The 24,854-nt window shown below is 33.1% G+C and overlaps 1 protein-coding gene across 1 annotated transcript in view; it reads left to right on the forward strand.

Moving 5' to 3' along the window:
• Nucleotides 1-300: 300 nt before the first annotated feature.
• The window catches only part of LOC106476245 (paired box protein Pax-7-like), a 41,976-nt gene continuing 17,422 nt past the window's right edge, over nucleotides 301-24,854 (forward strand). Inside the window, exons 1-4 of the mRNA XM_013936913.1 lie at nucleotides 301-325; nucleotides 8,227-8,399; nucleotides 10,462-10,602; nucleotides 13,616-13,766. Of these exons, the coding sequence (XP_013792367.1) occupies nucleotides 301-325; nucleotides 8,227-8,399; nucleotides 10,462-10,602; nucleotides 13,616-13,766 (490 nt within the window). The remainder of the gene's footprint in view (nucleotides 326-8,226; nucleotides 8,400-10,461; nucleotides 10,603-13,615; nucleotides 13,767-24,854) is intronic.

The raw sequence follows: 24,854 nt of genomic DNA on the forward strand, positions 1-24,854 counted from the left end.
AGTTGCCTGCTCGTCGTGACTGATTCCTATCGTCCAGTTACAGATACTTAATCGTCAGTTTGTTATTCTGACAATAAGTTGTACTGTACACAGAAATTTTGGGTTCAGTATATTAAATTCCAAAACATCAACATATTTTCTTGTTGATTCAGTAGCATTGTCATTTGAACTTCGATCTCCTCTAAAAAAAAAATCAAATAAGTGTTCCTCAACTGTCGTTAACTCAACTTCCATACACTAACGTTCTTCATGGACATCTCTTCCATGGTGGCTGCCTCTAATACTTTAAACATCCGTCCAATGTTCACTGGGTATCCGTTCCAAGGTATGTGAATTCCCATTATCTTTAAGTGTTTCTTTTCTTTTTAGCTTTGTTTTAAGTAAGACCTGCGCGAATCCATTGTTTTTGTGTATTATTTAAAATATAACAGTTTGTAATATCCAGAAACTTGAGCGCTTCCAAATAGCTAACTGTTCTTCTTTAAGAATATTATTAAGTATTTTACAACTTTTGTTGGTGCTGACTTTATGTGCTTTGTTTAGAGTTGTTGAAGAGGTAAAAATGAGGTAAAACACGGAAGCTTATCTTAAAATCATATTCAATGTGCATGATACAAAAATCATAGAATATTATTTCATTGCTTTCCTATTTCTTAAAACGTTAAATGAATATGGAAAGAACTAGTGTACATTTAAAGTAATAAAACACACAAAAAGAGTAATATTTCACATAGTTTTTTTATCACACTTATGATTCCATAAGTTCTTTCCTTATATAGAGAAAAATATGTGTGTATATAAGCGATTATGATTGTACACGGAGGTTTAATGTTGATGATGGAATTAAAATTGAAACACGCCGACAGTTACCTTCAAATAAAGAAACTTATATGTTCAACTTTTACAACTGTAATTTAATGAAAATCGAGTTAGCTGAGACATGATTAAAGTTATTCAAATAGCTCGTGTTGTTCTACATTATTGCAGTCTTTGTATTCTATACGAATGATTGTATATAATTAAACAACAATTTTTGTGTGAAGAAACTGTATTTTTAATGATAATAAACCTGCAATTCAACATTAGCAGTCATAAAAACTACTTATATTAATATGGTAATATTGAACCAAGAGGAAAATATCTGGTTGATCAATATATGATTTTTATCAATTGCATTTTTAAATTTAACTTAATTTGCTGAATTAAACTTTGTGATAATTATTAACTAGGTAAAAATCACGGAAACATGACATGTAATTACAAATGTTAAAACGTTTACTTGTGAATTGACAAGATCCTGTTTCTAATCTGCGTGTGATAAATGAGCTTCCTGTTCAAATGTTCGTCCACAAATGACGTTTAACAGCTACTTTGCAAGAAAACCCCTGGGAACCCCACCTGTAACAAACGTTTTAGATTTATTACCACTAGTTTTCTAATTAACCCCTTGACTTCCTGAAGTATCAATTTCACAACTTGTAGTGTCAGAAAGATATGATTAGAATTATTACCCGTTGTGGTTAGTTTCGAATATTTTGCAAAATACTAATAGAAAAACAGATGCGTGAATTGTAAGATAAATAGATAGATTCAAGTTATACACTTAAGAATTTTCCTCATAAACCACTTAGGATTTCTAATGGTTGTTCGCGCTGTCGAGCATACTCGCCTTTTCAGCCGTGGGGCGTTATAATGTGGCGGTCAATTCCTCTATTCGTTCATAAAGAGAAGTCTAAGACTAGTAAGAGTTGGCGATGTTATTAACTAGCTGCCTCCCCTCTAGTCTAGACTATCAATTCCAAAATTAGGAATGGATAGCGTAGATACTCCTCGAGTAGCTTTGCGCGAAATTGTAAACAAAAATCTATGGGTTGTTTATATCGACAATAGTGGTCTGAATTGACTCATATCTGATAATACGATGTTTTACTATAGCATTCACTGACTATGTTAGTGAAGATATTTCTTGTAGCACTGTGTGAAATACTGATTAATTTTAACCAGGCTAGAAATGAAAGAAATTACTGTGGATGTTCAAAACCCAACAAAACATTTGGTACACTACCGTCCAAATGTGGCCGGAAGTGGTTAGACTTACGATGTTGTCTTCATTTAGCTTCCTTTCGAAGAATCTGTGTACACCAATATTGTGTGATGTTCAAATAACACCATGATATCAGAAGTTCATACAAAATCCCCCTCCTTCTCTTGTCACATTTGATTTGTAAAACACTCTTCGATACAAAGTACCGTTAATTAAATTGCTTAACTGTTTTGATACATTGTGTGTGTGTGTGGGGGGGGGGTTATGTTATAAGACGTTTTGGAGAAGAGAGAAGGCAAGAAAAAGACAAGGGGCTTAGTCTGTAAACTTTCATGTGACCACTTCATTATCAACGACATACTTGAAGACAAAACTTTATTATAATCAACATGAAAATGTTACTGTTCTTTAAAATGTTAGGTAACAACACTTGAAGTTCAAGATAACAGCTAGCGTTTGTGTTTTCCATAATTAAGGTATACTTTATTCTTTCTTTAATGCTATATTCATTAATAGTATCGCTTAGAAGTTATAATATATCCTGTCCTACTAGTTTTGATTTTATGTTATTTTACTTTTATCAAAGAAATCATTATGCATTGTTAGTTTATTATATGAAAACTCGAATCATTTGTTCTTTTACAAATTTATCATACTTTTATATTTAACTGGTTTCGTAGCATAACTGCCTACTCTCCAATATAAAGGCTGTAAAAAACCAGAAAACAACTAAACACTTCTTTTGAAAAGTATTAAATTTTAGTTTAAAATTAATATGTAATATACAAATTTTATTTTTCAATTAATTTTGTCAATCTTATATTCTATTACTTTCTGAAGATTTTTAAAAACTCATGTTACAAAATAATTTATTTTATTACTAACGTTTCAAATCAAAACCTAATTAAAAACTCATTAAATTAACATCGATATCAAAATAGTTTTAACATTAACGACAAAATTACTTTGATATATTACCCAAATTTACATATATTCTTTTGAAAAATACTTTACTTACTTTGTTGAAGTTATCCACAGTATACCGAATCCATTTAAAATGCGCGCAAAAACCACTGGATCCTTATTTAGTAAACATATCGCCTCCTAACGGTTTTCAATTAGAATTTAAAGAAGCGTTAAACCATCAATAACGCATTTTCAAATATTAATCTTTTTTTCTTTTTCATCACAATTCCAATAACTTTGAAAAAAAAAGATAAATTCAATAGGTTTGCAAACTGGTATTACAGAAATGAAAATGTTCACTTACTGGGAGGTAAGAGTTTTCCGGATTTCTAACATGATACCTATGTAAATTAATTCTAGTTTGTTTTTAATTAAGCACAAAGCTACACAATGGGCTCTTTGCGCTCTGCCCACCATGGGTATCGAAACCCGGATTCTAGCATTGCAAGTCCGCAGACTCGAATTAATATATAGATCTTGGGTAATGCATGATAGTAATTTTGTTAAAGTTGAAAATGTTTTAATGTTGATGTTAATCTAAATACTTTTTTAATTAAGTTTTGACTCGAAACTTATTTTGTAACCTGTGTTTTTTAATCTTTAAAAGTTAAAAAGATATATAAAATTTTAAAAACTTTCAATTTAAAGTAAAATTTGTGTATTTCATATCAATTTAAATTTTCCTTTTCAGCGTTTATTTGCTTTCTGGTTTTTATACCGAATAGTAGGCTGCTTTGTTACGAAACTGGTTAAATAAAGGATTTTGATAAATATAGCAAAGTTTGGTAAAAGAAATGAAGTATTCGAGTTCTTTTTATACATGTTCATCTTGAAGTAAAACCATCTTGTTTTCAAACTAGCATCAGCTTTGACACGATTAGGGATATATATGAATGAAAGGTATTGGTGAAGCTCTTTGTCCTACACTTACGGCGCCATTCCTTCGTGATTTATTTCTATAAAAGTTAAAGGATGCGTTCCATGATACTTTACTGTCAACAACTTCATTTAAAAGTATTTTATCTTAAGTCAAGGTAGACATAATTAATATAAAATATATTTGAAACATTCTATGTATCTGGATAAAGCATTATTTAATTACTCATCTATTATCTTAGCACCACTAGACTGTAAAACTGTTAATAATAAAAAATGGCGAAATAGGCCTCAACATGAGTAGAAGTGAATATCCTGAAAGTCTTTGGAACTTTGGTGACAAGAAACACAATGAGCGGATCACCCTCGTGTATACCTACTTCAAAATAATATAACTTTAGTTGAGACACAGTCAGCTGTAACGCAAACAATACTCTTATAATAAAAAACTTCTGAAATTAATATAAAATCAACAATACTTTCTTCACTTCTTTCTGACACCATAGTAATACGTCTTGTAAATGTAAGGGGGCGTGTTTTTTGTCACTAGTAGCTCAAATTTATGACAAGTGAGAGTAAAAAATATGAAACAGTGTTATTGTAGCTTCCATAAAAATTTTGAGACGGTTTTACAAGTGAGTTTAAATCACATCTTAACTTTTAGGTCACCATCTCTATTTTTCAAGCATTTTCGCGTCATTTTTAAATCGAACTTTCAATATTTCTCTCCACCCCCTAAATCTAAGAAAGTTGACACGTATTTTCTTCTTATTTCTTAGTAAGGTTTGATACTTTATAAACGTAATTAAAGCTCTGTAAAATATCTGCGTTGAAAACCGCGTGGAGATTCTTTGAAAAGTTTGATGTTAAATACACGAACTTCGCCATAACCAAAAATGAGCAGACTTATATATGTTAAAATTTATTCTTAAAATATTTGTAACCTTATATATATATATATATCATGTTTGAACTTAAATAAACTGTAATAATTCTGATCATCAGATTGAAGCCTAATCGTATTATATTTAAAGAACAAAGAGTTTTGCATTCACCAGCAGCGGACTAATATTTACCATAAGGTGACACTCAACCACTTGTCAAATCAACTGACTGTCATAAACAGTGAACCACAATACAGCATAGTGGAGCTAACATATCACTTCACGGCACACACACACACACATAAATAACTTTCAAAATAATGGGTAAAATACTTAGGGAAAATATCTAACCTACCGAAAATCAATCATATTACTATACCCATGATATATATTAATGATATATTAATGCAATACTTCCTAAGAAAGTAGAATAGTTACTTGCACATTTCTTTTATTTCCATGTTTCAGTATACGAACACAATCCTTCCTACAAAAGTGGAATATTTAGTTGCATATTTGCGTTATTTCCATGTTTTAGTATATGAATGAAAAACTCCCTAAAATATAGAATAATTACAAGAACAAGGTATTAACTGGAGACTTTGCGCTGGTCAAAATTTCTCAATTATTAATCTTGTGTACATGAAAACAATTACATACATGTTTAATCGTACATTGAAGCTTTGGACTTTATGCTTAATCTGACTCGCATTTTAGCTGAACGTTTTTACAATTTCGTCTATCTTTAGCAAAACAATGGTTGTTTTGAATCTAGTGACATTTCATCTGATTACACGTGCGATTGCCAAATATACTCTGAAAGAACTGATGTGTCACGGCTCATTCAATTGTGATTATACTTGGCTTAATGTAAATTTATTTTCATGCATATTTGCTCCACGTTCTCGTTTAAAATCATATAGATATTTTGTTCAGTAGTCTCTTCAAAATTATTTTTCGTAGCAATTTGTAATGCAGAATTTGTTAGAACATTATGAAGAAACAGCCTCAGACTTATATGTAGGTGCCTCTGGTGACTCAACGGTAGATGTGGTGAAGCCTTATAACGCAAAAAAAAAATCTGTTTTCAATACCCGAGGTGGGCAGTGCACAAATGGACCATTGTGGTGCTTTGTGCTTAACAACAAACAAAGATCCGAGTACTTCATGATTTTGTAGTTTTATATTTTCAAACTTCTTTGCAAATGTAGCACAGGAGACTTTATCCTTAAATTTAAGATAAAATTAAACACTTATAATGTTGAGAGTACTTGGTAATGAAATCAAAAACAGTTACATTGCTGATTATTTGGAAATAATGTCTTTAATTCGTCACTTTTCATTGCATTATGTCTAACTTACATTACTCCGCTTCTTGGAATCATTTCCAGTCTTGCATTTTCAAACACACTTTTGAATATGTGTGCTTTTATGACAACTGGTTGAAAGAAAAATCGTATGTAAAGCAAATTATAACTACATTGATTTTTATGATATTGATTAATCAGTATTAAGAGCCCGGCATGGCCAGGAGGTTAGGGCGCTCGACTCGCAATCTGAGGGTCGCGGGTTCGAATCCCCGTCACACCAAACATTCTCGCCCTTTCAGCCGTTGGGGCGTTATAAAGTGACGGTCAATCCCACTATCCGTTGGAAAGAGTTGCCGGTGGGTGGTGCTGCTTTCTCTCTAGTCTTACACTGCTAAATTAGGGACGGCTAACGCAAATAGCCCTCGTGTAGCTTTGCGCGAAATTCAAAACAAACAAACAAATAGTATTAAGAAAACGAATATATTATTCATTTCAAAGTAATGTTAAATATGATTTTGATTTGAGCACAAAATCCTGAGCAAAAATATTTATATACTTGAATAACTATTATATTATTTATATTGATGTTATTATTTGTAAACTTTGCGGTGGTTTATGGTACTACTTTCGCTTATTGCTAATATACTGTCAACTATATTAGAGTTAATTAGATAAATAAAATCATTTAAAAACTGAGGATTCAGATACACTAAATTCTCAACTGGTTGATAAAACGTAACTAATAAAAAGAAAGAACAGAACTTAGCTTGTTTTGCTTTGCTTTTTCACATACTATATTTCCTATGGATACACTTGGAAACATCTTTTCTCAGCATAGATAAAAACCTACTTCACTCTGGTTAATGCATTAATGTTTTTCAGTTGAGTCAGTTAAACAATTAAAATATTTTATTCTTAATAAGTCTTTATGATTATTTTGATTTGCCTCTTGTACTGGGGTTAAACGCGCTTCATAAGAACTATGTTTTATACACGTGTTGCCCTTGGAGCTGATTCCTCCATCGTATGTCAATTGTATTCAGTCTAATTGGTATGAGAACGCGCTATTATCAAACACTGCAATTTCTGCTGCAACAAACTTCTGTCAAGGATGGCGAGATCGACCTTAAATCACGCATCTTGGCAATTTTTTTCCTACAAACCCTTCACTACACATGAATCGGCATATCAAGGAACTGAAGTTATTTGTTGTTGAACTAGGGGTCTAAGTATACAGTCGAATAGAATGGGCCTTGATTTCAGTTGTGTTTTTGTTTCTTTATGCATTCCTCATGAAAACAACCATTGATTTCTTATTTTGGTTGGAATCTTGGGAACTTTTGGCTTGTGAACCTTCATCAACAAACTGTCCTTGTTTATCAACTTGTAGACGATACCAACTGTAATGAACTTCATCATAATTGTTTTTGGGTCGAATTTTTTAATTTTATAACCATAGCCTTCACATTGGACACGAAGACATTGATCTCGGTGGGCTGTGGTGTAATTTCGGAGACCGTTGCTGTCTTAACCAAACATACAAGTATGTGGGTTTTTCCGTTTCACTGGGGAGCAACACAGACTCCCTTCTTCAAAATGTTGTGTCTTTTGGCTTAACATGGAAAGAACTGTAACATATTCCTTCAGCCATAAGTCCATTCTTGTGTCATTGCACTGCTAAATATTCCGGAACACGTCATGAACCAAAAATAAATACGTCTCCACTATATTAGCATATTCAGATTGTTCCTATAAGCTTAAGGTGTGTTGAATATTGTTATACAACCTCATACTTATGTTCCAGTCATGTGTTGAATATTGTTATACAACCTCATACTTATGTTCCAGTCATGTGTTGAATATTGTTATACAATCTCATACTTATGTTCCAGTCATGTGTTTAATCTTGTTATACAACTTCATAATTATGTTCCAGTGATGGAAAATTGACTTATCCATGTTCACTTGTTTACGTTGTGTATTTGTGTAAATAACTAAAATTGCGGTTAATGTTCGTGAAATTTATAGACTTTGTTTCAGTATTTAATTCGATCTATTTTTCAATAATGGCATTTTTTTCTTCAGTTGCTAAGTTTATTAGACCTCATTAAGTTTTTCTCACTAACTTAAATAAAATTGAATTTAGGTCAAGGTCGGGTAAATCAGTTAGGTGGTGTCTTTATCAACGGCCGACCTCTGCCCAATCACATTCGTCTAAAGATTGTAGAGATGGCTGCTGCCGGAATCAGACCTTGTACGATAAGTCGTCAACTAAGAGTGTCGCATGGTTGTGTATCCAAGATTCTCAACAGATATCAGGTAAATCCATCTATTTGTCAAGCTTAATGTTTGGAAATTTTCAATATTTTCAGTTCTTACAAAAGCGTACATTAAGACTTTGATTGTAGTTGAAACTGTGTTGTGTATTTTAATATAATTGTCTAGCAACAACTGCTTTATTGTAATACTTAGAAATAAATAGAATAAACTAAAATTGAATAAAAATCCAATTAAACCAGATGGAGATATGGAGCCCTCAGAAACTATACCTTACTTTTTTAAAGATTCATCTTAACAAAGCGCTTTGGATATCGGGTTTCTTAAATTGTCATTTATCTATAACAGTTTAATAATAAGTCTTCACATTTTCGTTATGGTTTTGTGGTGTTTGTTAATCCCCATCCCAGCTTGCATGTGCTATGTTTGTTTGTAGCGCACAAATCACTCCAGTTGTCTTTTACACTTTCATTGGAGATCTGTATAAAGGCTTTAAGATGCCAATGAGAATGTAAAAGACGCTGTCTGTGATTGTTGTGAAGCGCTCTGTGAACTATGGTGTTTCTGCAACTGATAATGATGTTGATATTTAACGGTCACTGTAAAGCAAGAGATTAGTGACTTTTATTAACTTTTGTAGGCTGCACACCTCTCAGTTATCATTTTGTACATTTTGGGAAGTTTTAAAAGCATATCTAGCTTGTAAGCAGTCATCATTAGGTTTTGTTCTTCCTTTGGGTAACAGTTAATTCTTAGAGGTAATCTACATTTTCAAAGTAAATTCTTTTGCTCAATGGCATGAGAAGTTATGGTGAATGATGCTTTTTTTCTTAATTTTTTTATACGACGTTTCCATCTTAATACCTAAGAAAAGACTGAGACCTAAACGTTGTATGTGAAGGAGAATCCCATAAAAACCACTTCACCAACATATCGATTGCACGACCTTCAGCTATCTGGATAGGAGATACAAAACGTGATATACTTTTATCTTATGTCTGAAAAGAATTAATGTTTTAATAAGTTTAAGGAGAGTTCCGAATCAAGTTAGTATTCTAAGCAAAGAGACATCCAGTTTCCAATAATACTCCCACATACCAGGACAGCGTGTGGTATTTGTATGTTATAAATGTTTACGTAGGTAAATAGAATTCTATTTAAACGATTAACACCCAGAATTGGTTATTGTTGTTCAAACATCATATACTACAGCACTTTTAAGTTTATGTCATAATTTACTGAAAACGTAATTGGGAAAAATTAGTGGACAAACATAATGGCACAAAGCTACATATTCTTATATGAGCGTATAATTTAACTGATATTACGAAAATCAGTTTTAAGTAAAACGGAAAGGAGATCAATTTATTCGCACCCAAGCATGGTGTTAATAATAATAACTGAAAAACTATTTAAAAACTTAATGGCGATCTTAGACCTACAAAGTATTGTGTTATTGGCATCGTATTTTGCAGCGGTGTATTCATATGCTTTGAATGCATGCAGAAAAAAGTATTTTACACATAAAAAATCTACCTTTAACTACATACGCTACAATATACAAAAAGAAATACATATTGTAACATAGTTTAATAGCCTAAAATAAAATTATGAGGGCCTATAGATATCTTTATATGTAATTACTGTCGTAAAACGTTAGTACTTTTTTACAGACTATTTTCGACGAACATTCACTCAAGTATCTTGTCAGAGAGCATATCACTTAGTCTACGTGTTCAAAGTCGTATCGCAAACAATAAATAAATGAAACACAAGCTGGTCAGATTCAAAAGATCAGCTGTGACATGACAGAACACAGTTAAAACGTGGGCATTTATTTGTACGTATTATTCTTATAATGGGTACCTGTGTTAATACTTATGTCACATTGATAGCTATAATTTTATAATACGTCACTAGGATTTTATATACCTGAAGGGTATTATATGAACTATATATCTGTCGGTATTGAAGTTTTAGGCTGGTATATAAACATAATAAACTTTTTGATTAATAAGATCTGGGTTATACTTCACCTAAATACCATAAGTAAAATTGATTAACAAAGGGCAATATTTTCTTTATTTATTTTTTTTTGCCTCAGGAGACCGGCAGTATTCGACCAGGGGTTATTGGCGGATGTAAAACTCGAGTGACCAATCCTGATGTGGAGCAGAAAATAAAAGAATACAAAAAAGAAAATATAGGTATTTTCAACTGGGAGATCCGCGATCGTTTGATAAAGGTAAATAAAAATATATTTGAAATCACGTACGTTCTTTTAACGTTACTCCATCAAAAATTGCACAACCAACATGTTGAATTTTCCTAAATTACGTAGAGGTGTTAGTAACCATTCGGTATTCTCAGGTGAATTAGACTGGATAGCAAAGTATTAAAAATCATAAAACGGTAGATTCGATAGGATTTGTATGTGAAGGATAGAAAAGTCTGAAAGTCGGAAATGAAGAAATGGACGTAAAAGGATTTCAAAAATTAATTATACAGTACACACACACACATAAAAACGTGCACAAGTCAACTGTGTATAGGTAAGTGAAACACTATAGTGAACAAGGTCTTACACTACATTTGCAGGCTGTTTATTTCTGCAGCTGGGCAGAATTTCAGACAACGTTTGAGTGAGAGCTATCCGTTCTTATGATCTAATCCTTTAGCTTTACGAATACTTGTCACAATCATCCACGTCATCGGAAAATTCAGACCATTTAAAGTTTGAATTTCGCGCAAAGCTGCACGGGCGCTATCTGCGCTAGCCATCCCTAATTTAGCAGTGAAAGGCTAGAGGGAAGGCAGCTAGTCATCACCACCCACCGCCATCTCTTGGGCTACTCTTTTACCAACGAATAGTGAGATTCATCGTTACATTATAACGCCCCTCCCCCACGGCTGAAATGGCGAGCATGTTTGGTGTGACGGGGATTCGAGCCCGCAACCCTCAGATTGCTAGTCGGGCCCCCTAACCACCTGGCTATGCCGGGTCAATTCAGATCAACAGCAAAGAGAAACCAGCTATTCTCACTTCTATGACTCCATATACACCCAAAATACTAGACAATACACTAAGATCAGTAAATAAGGCAAACGAAAAAATACAAGTCCCGGGTCAAATCACTCAACTCTAAAGGCAGTATCAACGTAGTTTAAAGCTGGTTGCATTCTGTTCATCAAGCACTTGCAACCAAGTATATAAACAAGTGTTAAAATTAAAAAAACTCTTCTGAATAAAAATATATTCGTCTAGTATGTTATAAAATACTTAATGATATTTACATATTACAACTGTTTACTTGATCACTCTTGAACGAATATGATTCTCAAATAGTTACAAAGGGTGTTTTCGCCCTAACTAATAACTGAATTTTCTGAGAGGGCCTTCCTCTCGTCATGCTATGTGTATTACAAGTATTATTCCTTGGCAAGTTCAAATATTAAAATGATTTAAAATTCAGCTTTGATAGTTAAAAGGTAAGTACGCTGTTATTTCGCGTTTTATGCGTAGAAAAGTTTACAGAAAAGAAAATAAACGAGTCGTACATTTCTGTGCTTACCTTAGCATAGCAATCTTACTATTTGTCTCATTAAGTTTCTCTTTGAATTTGCGACTTTGTTGTAACATGTTTTCAAACGTTTTTGTTAGTTTTTCGTAATGAAAATTACAAGACGTTACATGTTTGTTCATATAATGTGATCTTCTTATTGGAAACCATTCTGAATAAGTTAGGTAGCCTTTCTGATGATTACGGTAGTCAAAGTTCAATTTCCTCTCTGATTTGATTTCTAAACATTACGGGGTCGTAGAATATCATGTTTTGTGTTTTATTTTTCAAAACGAGACTATTCTTCTTCAGGAGAATGTTTTGGGTTTGAGAGTATAAGGTTTGATGTGGAGTCAGCATGAAAGCCTGTGATTATAAACATAACTGTATAAATTGGTTTTTACTTAGCTTCGTATGTGATACGATATACAAATGTTCCGTAAAGACGTTTCTCGGTTGGACGTTTCAACGTTAAGCTGTAACTTAATTGATAGTAAATATCTCTCCCATAACATCTTTATGAAGTACGTAGGTGGCGCAAGTATTCCGCAAGAAAAAATAAAGAGTCACAGTTATTTGTTTTGTTATTTAATTATTGTCATCATTATAATCGTTAAACATACTAGTTATTTCATGGGTTGGGCGTGGCCTTTGTAGCTAGTGAAACAGGCTGCACTGAAGTTCGAGACGTGATGCTGCTAAACACACGCTGTACTTTCAAATACGGCGCGTTATAACAATGAAAGTCAACTCTGTTATCCGATTCAAAAGAGCAGGACAAAATCCTTTGACGGCGAGTGCTGCTGGGTGGCTGTCCTTTCTCTGGTAAGTGGTTTAAAATTAGTAATGGCTACACCTGAACCTTAGGGGTCTCTGACCTGGCCATCTAGCTCACGTGAGTTTAAGGTGCTGTTTCCGTATAAAGTTCCATTTCCTAAATCTATTTTTTATATATTTTACAATTATCATAAACAGAATGACCTTGAAAACTAGCCTAAGTTTAATATTTTAGTTATAGAACAGATTTTACAATTAAAACCGGGGATCATTTTACAGTTGGGGATTTATAGCAAGTACAAGTATACAACTTCTGTTGTTAAACAAATAATTCTAAGTCTTCGAAAGTCTATATTATATGTGCGTGTTACAAGTTCTAACTTAGATAGCATACTAATTGTTATGTTGTGTTCCATAGAATCATACGTGTGTGGAGGCTCTAAATTAACACAATAAGTGTTATGGTGTTCCATAGAGCAGTGTGTTTAAAGAGTTCTATCTTACTTGCTAAACCTTTCTTCTTTCACGGGACAGTGTGTGTGGCAAGTCTTACTTTCATGATCACACTCACTCACTATATGTTCAAATTTTCCAATGGGCAGGAGTTTGACAGCTCCTTAAGTGATCTAATTGTCCACAAAACTAGCTTTGTCGTTAGTTTTATTCTAGTAATCATAAAAACCACATGCTTGAACTGCCCACAGGACGAGGTGTATGTGTGTGTGTGTTTCAACTTTAATAATTAGTTATCACACTAATTATGTGTTTAAAAACGACTCACAAATCAGCGTATACATCTGTTTACACTTAGCTGTCATACTAATTGTATCTTCTCATTACTTACAGGTATGTTTATGCGTGTTTGGGGGCCTATTCATACTTTAATCATTACGTCATTTATATGTTTTTGATTACCCATAGGATGGAGTGTGCGACAAGAATTCTGCACCAAACGTAAGTTATATTAACCGAGTTCTCCGAGGTGATATGCAACCAGATGATTCGAATGACTATTACAACAACTGTGAAGGATACAAGAAGGCGGACCACAGTATTGATGGAATTCTGGGTGGTGAGTTAGTCTCTTGTTTTTCTTTTTCGCTGATATTAATTCCGTTTTTGTTTCATATTTCTACACGTGCGGTTGTAAATTAAAAATTACACATATACCCATACTCTGTCGATTACGGCATAATTTTCACTAACTCTAATCTCTGTTTTGATATTTGCTCTGTGAAAGTGTGATACTAAGTTGTTATATAATGGTTTATCGATTTTGATCTCCAAATAAGTGATTATTATACGAAGAAAATCTCATCAACCTTTAAGGGCAGCTTCTTAAACCCTGCATCTTTTTTATTCTTTATTTTATACATAGTAATTGTTGCAAACAAAAATTGCTTTAACCATCAAATTCAAAAACAAAAATTATTGTTGTTCTTAGGTGTTGCTAGGTGCAAAGTTACACAATGGGCTATCTGGGCTCTGCCCACTATGGGCATCGAAACCCGAATTTTAGCGTTGTAAGCCTGCATACTTACCGCTGAGCCATTGAGGAGGGGACTTCGCTAGTTGTAACAATCGGTGTTATCATGTTTGAATTCTTAGTGATTGGTAAAGAGTTATTTGTTTTTAAACGCACAGCTGCACAATGGGCTACCTGCACTGTGCCTACCGCGGGTAGATTGATATAGGGCAGTTTAGTAAAACTTAATGTGATTTCAGGCAAGCTTTCGTGTTTTCTGTTACTTAAACTTTTAATTTCATCAAATTTATAGTATCTTACTTTTGAAAAGGCCATATAATTATCAGTTTGTACTTGAAATTAATCAAGTCTTTCCTCACTCAAATTATTTTTATGCCGAATTGTTTTTGTTATTTTTTTATCTATTCACAAGTGATGCTAATGCATCATTTGCTAACGTACACCATTACATTATCTAAGGACTTACGGCCATATTTAAATATTCAAAGTGTATGTTGTATAATCTTGTAGTATCTTCTCGTACTTGTATCCCATTATAAATGCATTTGTGCTATTCTTAGCAGTTGTGTGATCAAACTGGTAGAAAAACACGGTATGAATCAGTACTGCCATTCAGCAAATAGTACATTATTTATAGCAGGTTTTAGTTTAAGTTCACTTCGACACTCTAAAAGCACGCGGTAAAAATTACACGCACTTATTGTCACATAGCGTTGTTGTAATATCAGTAAAACAACTGAAAAGTCCCACATCTTCTAAAAGATGGCGATTAGAAACACGGGCACATAAAAGATACAAAGGTGGTTCTTTTTAAAATAAAGAAAACCAAAAAAGTGGAGCTTTGTGGACCCATCTGCTGATAAACCTCTCCTGATAGAGAGATAAGCAAACAATACTTACAAGTGTAGGGATAATAAAATAATGATATATTCCTCTAGAGATTGTTTAGGTTATGTGTATAAGTGTAACCTTAAATTAAAAGTCTTATCCTTGGAATGTTCTGATGCTTATACAATAATAATAAAATAAATAATGTTCGTCTCTTTCATTTTTGACTTAAATGTCGTCCAGTGTTATTTCACAAACACATCAGCGACCTTGTGTACTTTGAACAAAGATCCAATGAAAAATGAAACGGCTTTGTTACGAAACGTATTGAATAAGGCATTTCGAATCGTTATAAGTTAGTGTATTATAAATAAATGTATTATACATGTAAATATATATCAGTCCTTTCATCATAAACCTGAAGAGGCTTTTCTTTTGATTTCTCAAAGAAAGTATTTGTACAGCATTCTGTATACATTACATTTCTGCCCTATTTATCTGTTGAATCGGTCAATACGTATCTATCTATATATACATCTCTCCTCCGTTTTATATACATATGTATTTAATATATTCGAATTTGCACCAAAAGTGAAATATAACTATCTCATGTGAAGTGGTGAAATAACGCTTTGAATTTTTCAGTGCTTTAAATCTCAATAAAGTTAATAAGGCAGCACATGTATTAAAATGTTTGAGATTTGGCAGAAGATACGGTAAATATGCGATGTTACAACGTTGTATATTAAGTTATAATATAACTATAGCAAGTGTGGCCGATACTACGGTAATTACATTACAACACTGGAGAGTAATATGTATATTATACAATTCATATATTAGAAATTTAAGTAATTTGCATATGTACTTTCATTGAGTGGTACATAAAGCATATCATATTGCTAAAAATCAAACCTTACTTCAGTTTACAACTTTTTATGGTATTAATAATAAAAAAACTATCTGTAGAGTTCATAATCGATCTTATATTTATAAATGGATAATCATTTTGACCTGATATAATTAAGAATTATTTCTAGGAGACAATAAAGATATCGTTCACATATTCTTGAAAATTAAAAGTCAACGTTTATTTTATTATATGGGAAAGCTTTTTTATCAAAGGTATTTTATTTTCTGTGTAAATCTATTTCTTCACTCCACTTTCCAAGAATATTAAAATCTGAAGGTAAAGAAAATAAAATGTGTGAAAGGATTGTAAGAGAATACATAAGTTAGTATTGATCGTATAATACAGCCATACGCATATAATAGCGCAAATATATAAATTTGGGCTCAGTGATATTAATATACTTTAATGGTTATATAATAGTTGTTGTAATACAGTGCATTTTATAGAACATAGTCTTCTCTAAGGTTGTTAAACAGTTTAGAGCAAAAGGACACAATATTTCAAAAAACTGGCACGACAAAGCGTCTACAACAGCAAACGATTTTAATACCGCTTCCCACTCATCTGTAAAGTGATTAAAGAAGGAGACAAAAAATGTCATTGCAATGAAGCGGAAATACCTTCTGGTACAATTAGTAAGATAATAACCAAAGATCTGAAGTTTTTGAAGACTTACAAATCAGAGGTTCGCTTCACAAGCGTCCAGCCACATCTCGAAATCAAAAGCTGTTTCCAAGAGAAAGAATAAGGGCAATAAAATTGGAATTGTAGGAGTACTATTTGATCACATAATTGTCAATTCGAAACACAGCATAGGACCTAGAGTGTCGTTCTTATAAATGGCAGTTAATTCAGCTCTACTGGACACTGAATTTCACTTCCCGAAATTGGCTGGTAATTATAATAAGGAATAAAATCAGTTTTTCTGCCTAAGGACTTTCAATTTTGTAAATTGCGAGAAATGTTAAAACTTCACTTTTAATGCGTCTCCCGGATTAAGATCCAATATATATATATACACATACACTTGCCTAAATATATTTGGTTTTGGTAAAATTAACAGCCAGTCTGTATGTCTTAAGTAGTACTTAACAATAGTAATTCTTTTAATACAGTGTATTTTAAAAGATATGGTTTTCTACAAGAATTCTGAAACCTTATTTCCAAATGAAAAATATCCAAACGTGCATGAAAGAGCTGTAAAAGGATGCAGAAGTTATTACTGGCCCTATAGTACACCCTTGCGAGTGAAACGAAAATGTTTAGACATAGATACTTAACTAGTGAATTGGCACGAGTTCACTATGAATAACTTTGTATATTCTGATCACAGGCGCAAATATTAAATGAATAACTCCTGTCTCATGAGGAGAATGTTTTGATTTTTGCCTTCATGTGGGAATGAACATGGTGTGTCGTTCACGCATATTGAGGCTTTAGATGTTATGTTTTTCCACCAGATGTCACATCGTTCTTTTCACTGATTAGTCTCAGCAATATCAGTACTGAAGCATAAAGAAACTATTGATAAAATTACGTTTGTGCATCTGCTTTTTGCCATGGTGATTTATCAGAGGAGATCACTATGAATTACCCGACCTGTACCTGTTAGGCTATCACCACTAACATTGGTTCGTTGATTTCAATACCTACATTGGTGTTAGCAATCAACTATAGCGAATTAGATTTGAAAGAGAAGTTAGCGGCCAAGTTGAATAGATCGCTACGCTGATTTTGGGGGTTTTCTCTTGTCGTCACTAGAGGACGGCAACAACGGAAGGTATCAGTACAGATGTAAGCACACGCACTCTATACAACTACAGGCATTGCACGTTATTCTTCAAACTCGTTTACGGCCAAAACGAGGACCCTGAATTACCAATGTGTGAATTATAGTTTCCGGATCGTCATCTAGCGAGTTTTTACACTACAAGATCATTATTTACTCGATGACTAGAGGTTAAAAACCATGTATGCTGCAAAGCTGCTTGGGTCCATGCATATTATACATAACAAAAAACTAGACATTGAAAGATGTCTAACATAAAATTCCAAGCTCTCATTTCATGCATCAAGCTACAAACCATTCTTCGCAATTGGCTGAGCCGTAACATTTTACAAACGTATCTCACAAACATGAAACATATTTGATCATAAAATCCTGATCAATGGAGTATTGCTATATCGATGATGGAAAATATTATCCAACATTACATTCACAATGGTTAAGGAAACAATGTGAATTTTGCTTACCCACACACACACCTGTACTCTAGAATCCTTACAGAAGTTACAAGCATTTCTAGCATTCTTACTTGAATTATTTATAATTGTTCTTTCATGCACCACTTAATGTTTCGGTGATTAGATATCTATAGATATCCCATTTTTTACCGTTTGTGTAAACCAGTGATTTTCGTTAAGCAGAGGTCTGTGTAGTTTCCATAGTATAAAGATATTACACGTGGCTGACAAATATCTTTCTTTCTTACTTTTAAATTTCTACCTGACTCTAATGCCGTTTAGCGCTTCCTTTGCAGTACACTTTAAAAATCACTGTTAGTTTTTTTATCTGTGAAATACAGATTATAGAACTCTTAGAATTGATTTGTATAGCTATACTGGAAGTATCATTTACCATAGACTCTGAAAAAAATCAAAAATCTTAATAAAGCACCGGTCACTTCTGTCACATGTTAGGGTATACTTTTGTACAAGGACCACTTGTTACTGAAAGGCTGTGGTGTGAGGTCAATTTTTTGGTCCTTTATTACCAGAGCTACTCTTCTGTTTCGTGTAATACGTTTCACCAATAAAAGAACGGTATTTACGACATTTCAAGGAATGATACCTAATGGGTTTTTGGGTCTCAGTATTTAGTTCCTTTAGTTTTGTCAACAGCCGTCCAATCCATCATTGAACAATACTTTCTTCTTTTTTCTTCTTATTCGCTTCGTTATTCGTGTAGAAAACTCTCAAAACGATGTGTGGGAATGTATTTCTGAGCATGGTGTCTTTGAAGTAGATTTTTCTATCCTGCGAGAAAAAATTTGCAACTGGATCTTTCTCGGAATTTTATTAAACATTTTACCAATATCTGAACGATATTTTACTGTGGATTATGATAAGGTCAGAAACAAAATTTTGTATATTTTTTTAGTATTGACAGACAAGTCATAATTGTAAAAATATAAAACATTTTCAAACTATATTATAAATCTGTTTTTCCAGTAAAGATTAAATAATTATTATCGAGTTTCAAAAACGCCTATCAGTATCAGTGCTCAAACGAAGAAGAAACAGATGTTAGCGACAATTTAAGTACAAATATAGCGTTCTTAACCTTTGAAACAGTTTTTAAAATGTGGTATTTTTAAATCTAAAGTAATGCAGCTGGTCAAATTATCTTAAAAACATCCTGTTGATTATCTTTCTCAATTACCTATCTAAATTACACGTAATTAAAATTATCTTAAATAGCAGACATTTTCTTTGCAAAAAAACAAAACACAAATAATTTTTGTTTCAAGTATAAAGCTGCACTCTGGGCAATGTGCGCTCTGCCCACATCGGATAACGAAACCAGATTTTTAGCGTTATAAGCCCTTAGACTTACCGCTGCTTCACTGGGGGACAAGACAGAGAAGACCCAGTGACCGTGCAAATATGTTTATTTATAGGTTAATTAAATATAACACTTTATAATAAAACGTCACAATGAACAGATAAATCTAAAGAAAAATCATGAAGAGAAAATTCTGAAGGTGTTCAAGGAAATTAAGAGCAATTTAGGACAGATATAAATCAGTGACGTAACAACAAAATACCCCCCTCCCCGCATAAAATGTAATTTGGCCCTCTATTTTCATTCCCCTTGTCAGCAATTCTTTATCAGTCTCCCTTTTAGCTCGCTCCCCCAAAGTTGCGGGGAATGGGGGGGGGCATACTTACGCCACTGATATAAATACAACTACAAAGCTAAAAACTAACTGCTATACTCGAGTCCCCCTGTGGGTCACTGGTAAGTTTACAGACTTACAACGCAAAAATACGGGGTTCCATTTCCCGCTGTGGACATGTCACATAGCCAAATATGACTTTGCCTCAGAATACACACACTCTACACTCGATATTGTACTTTTTTATTACTAGCGCAGTCAAGCTCTACAGCTAGAAGACAGTAAGAAGGGGTGTAGATATGTTTTTTTGAACAATTATTTATTTTGCACCATTTTATTAATGCGGGAAGATCTTACTTGCATAACTAAGTTTCACAGCCAATCTGATATTTCAATCGGGTGGAAACAATGTTTTACCATAGGTATAACGAAACTCTTTTTCCCAACGTAATTGACGGCTCATATATTTGCTAAAAGAAAATATTTTATCCTCGGTCCGTGTCAAAGCTGTAGTGACGGAAGATAGAGGTCAAACTGCTTTAATTTAATGCGTGCCTAGATAACTGTCACTCACTTCGTAAAAGTTTAAGTAAGATATCAGTTTATACAGTGAGTAGTACTTTGGGATGTAAAAAAATGTCTTAACAATCTTGTGTGTGGTGAAAAAAAAAGATAGTTACTGAAAACAGAAAATAAATATTCTAAGAATCCATGTATAAAAACAAACGAGAGTAAGCTGTAATCTGCCAACTTTACTATTTCTGCCATAACCAATGCTGACGAGGGCTTTCGCTAATACAAGGGCTCTTCAAGTCGGCTAGCAAAAGAACGAAATGGTGGTGGTTAAAGTGTTTTATATATCATCAATGTTCATCAATAACGACTGTTATGGTGTAAACTAGATTAAGTAAGTGAATTATAATTATTATACATTTTGTGTAAGTGATTTACAAAATTAATTTTTGGAGTAAAAATTAATAACACAACAATACTTATTTTATTTTTAACAACGATTAATTGTTTATAATTAGCATTATTATTATTATTACTAACATTCACAAGAATTGATGAACCAGCATGGTAGAGTATATAAATCATTAGTTACCAATAATGCTAAAATTAAACTAATGTGACAGGTTTCAGCCTACAACTTTGTTTAACAATTGGGATTACAATGAAGTAACAGAATTCCAACTGTTTCCACAATCAACCTTAAACAGATTCTGTTTTATTTTCCTCTGTTCAGTTATATAATTTATTACGTATTTTTAACTCCAATATATGCAAATAGATATAAAAGCTCAGTTTAGATTACTACTCAAATACATATTTTTAGATAAAAGGTTAAACAAGTTTTGCTAATCAAGACAGCTTTTTACAATATAAATTTCTAATCCTGGTTATTCTCAAATCGTAATGGGCCGGACGTCGCCTAGTTCTTAACTTGCTCGAACTATGATGCCAACGGTTCATCGTTCGCAGCCCATTGCTGTAAGAACACTCTCCAAGCTTTGCGGATGTGAGTGCGCTATAAGAGTGACAGTTAAATCCCACTTTCATTTAGACAAGAGTAGCCCAAGAGTTGGCGGTGAGTGCTGTCTATCAGATTTGCGCGAAAATACTAAAACAAACAAATGCAAACACTGATTTGTCGTATTTCAGTTTGTTTCAAAGTTATTATATGATGGGCTTTTTTTTCTTTTTTTTTTGCTTCTCTTGACGTGTTTTCCCTGAAAATATTTATCACTCTAAACGGTTTCTTGCTTATTTTATAGTAAAGATGGCATTAATTCTGCAGAAAAGTGCGTCATTCCCGTAGATGCTCAAGTGCTAAGTGTCTTGAAATTTCAGACCCTTCAATGATTTCATCTATTTTTTATTCGTTTAAAAATGTGAAGTTTTGATATCGGCAAATCTTTTTTCCGGGCAGCTATACACGATAGTTAAACAATACGGTCCAAATAATACTTCTATCTTTTGCAGAGTGAGACACAGTTGTTTACATTATGCTTTTATCTATCGTCTGTTTTTATAGGAGCTCATAATATTACATATATTACTACTTTCTTACATATGCAAATACCACATTCACTGCAATATGTTCAACTTCAATTCCTTCCCATTCTCATAACCAATAAGGAGAAACAAACGGATAAAAAATTTATTGATAACTTCCATTTTCAGACGTTAAATTTTGGGATTCTATTTCACCTCACAAAAGTTATCTTCAGTAATCATTTCGAGCACCCCCTCCCCAGCTTCTTCTAATGATTACATTCCATTAAATATCTATATAAAGTTACTGTCTGTTGTGTGTCCATGTAATTACTTCGCAGGGTATGGATGGATCTTCATCAAAACTGGCATGGAGGTTCATTGGGTCCATGAGGAAATACATACACATTTTCAGTTTTGCGGTTTTTATGGGCGTCTTCGCCTCTTTTTCCACCACCTTACCTCCTGTAAATGGATCTTCACCAAATTTGGTATGGAGGTTCATTGGGTCCATGGGGAAATACATATAAGTTTTCAGTTTTGTATTTTACGATTTTTATGGGCGTTTTTACATTTTTTACCACTACTTTGCCCCTGTAGATGGATCTTCACCAACTTTGTTATGAAGGTTTGTTGGGTCCATGGGGAAATACATATAAATTTGCAGTTTCACATTTTGCGTTTTGCACTTTTTATGGGCGGTTGGTGCGTTTTTACAATTACATATAAGGAAACACCTTTTCATGTCCTAAGATAACCTTTCATTAATCATGAATTTACATAGCTTCCATCCAGGCGATGGGTACTCCAGCTAGTTATTATAATAGATTATTAACTTATGATTTATTTCTTTGTCGTTATCCTGTATCCTTCGTTTACACTGGTAACGCCATCCAAATTTAGATGAAACTTGAAATTAATGTGACCTTTGCGTTTTAGTCTAATTTAAAAGCGTATGTATCATGTGGAAGTGACAAAATATATTTATGCATCTCAGTCCATTTTTAATACAATGTTTAACATTTATTCAATTCCCTGACCTGTTGCATGAATTGTTGTTTATTTGTGTCAGTATTTATTTATATATCAAAAATTAACATAAATATCATTATGATAGCTTTCTTGTTTATGAGATTATATTCATCTGTACTTTAAAATGTAGACTGAAAAAAGTTTATAATATATAGAGATGAAAATGGTGATAACTTCACAGCCGAGTTATAAGCTTAAATATTCATTACTTTTTACAGTTTTTATGGCTTCATTTATTTATTCAGACCCTGCGTGGTCTAAAAGTCAGCTTGTCGGCTACGGATTCGCCAGATTGGAATATCAAAAGTTCGAGGTTTGATTTGCCGCTGAACATGTTTGGCACTTCCAGTTTTGGCCGCGTCATAAAATATAGGCAACAACATGTCTTATAGAGTGCAATTTGTTGGACGTGTTGATTAACTACCTGCGGAAAATATTGACAAAATTCGTGTGGGGGAATTTTTTAAATTGTGTACGATATACGGACAGGTTGCACAGCGATATTTTTTTCTTCTTTCACTAACACTGTTTTCTAAAATAGACTATACTACAGTGCTGTCCGAAAAAAATAATTTTACTTTTGCAGCATTAATAGATATTGGAATAGTTTCATAATAATTAATTTTGGTTTAGAAATCATAAATGCTATATATGCATAACACATGTGAAGCTTCGTGATATGTATATATTTCAGGCTAAGCATACTTCTCGACAGATCACGTGGCCTACAACACGTATTTCACAAATACGTGTATAACACAAGGCAAAAACATTTTTCTATCGAATATATATTTGGATATGAAATAATTAGAACATACACTTAGCATTAACATTATATCTATTTTATTATAAAATATTTTCACGTTGGGTCAACAGCAAGATAGAGGGCTTATAATGCCTAAGTTGAGGGCTCGATCCTCACGAATGATACAGTACAGATAGCCAACTGTGTTGCTTTGCTCTAAGACATGCAATCTTATATAATAGGAGACATATAACATATATAGTAAAATATCGAATTTATCAATTTTACCGATGTTATGACAATTTTTATTTAATTTATACACGATTTTTTATTTAATTTTTTCATTCAGATTATTAATTTTTTTAAAGAAAGACACGTCTCTGCGTTTCTAAATTTTATTTTCTAAAATACAGACCTATGGAATTTAGAAGTGTATAGTTGATAAAATCATTGAAGTTCAGTATTTTCGAGACATTCTTGAATGCCTAAGGCTGGTGGCACTAGTGTTTATGAAACGAACGGCAGTCATTCAGTCAGCAACACGTGCACGTTCTTTTTAGCCATGCCAGGAAGTTGAAAGTTCTGGATTTTCGAACTCGTAAACGGCGTATCACAGCAGAGGGTACTTGTGGTTTCATTGTGAGGCCCTGCAAGAAACCGTGTTAGCGGTACGTCAGATGTGAATATCTAAATATTCACCAGCTTTATTCCATGAATAGCATACTGTGAGGTGTGAAAGGTGTTAAGTTGTACGATAAGGCTCATTATTTCGCCCGACCACCAACACAGCTTGCTGTAAAATCCAGCTAGGTCGAGAGTGAGAAATGTCTTACTGGTTTTAAACCAGCAAGACTTCCCAACTTCTTTCTATGAATATAACGCCTGTTGAACCCATGTTCGTATCAGGCAATGTTCATTATAGGATTCCCATGATGTAAAATTATAGTTGGCTAAATTTTGTGTAAACAGTTTATGCTATAAATTGAAATTGCTTTCAGGTTTATCAACGATGTTATTTGACTTAGCACACTCAAGAGCATATAATATTTAGTTATGATAACAAAATTAAATACCGCAGCTGCTTTTGTTATTCACTTACCCAATTCTGGAACAAGCTATTTTGCCCCACTAGGCAAATTTTCTGTCAGCTGTTCCATCTACTCTCAATGTTACTTTTGTAACAAAGTCGTAGGACTACAGACATTATTTATCTATTTATTACAACCTGAAAAAACTTACAACAGTAGCACCTGACTACCGTG

The sequence above is a fragment of the Limulus polyphemus genome, unplaced genomic scaffold (assembly GCF_000517525.1).
Source record: "Limulus polyphemus unplaced genomic scaffold, Limulus_polyphemus-2.1.2 Scaffold153, whole genome shotgun sequence".
Lineage (NCBI taxonomy): Eukaryota > Metazoa > Arthropoda > Merostomata > Xiphosura > Limulidae > Limulus > Limulus polyphemus.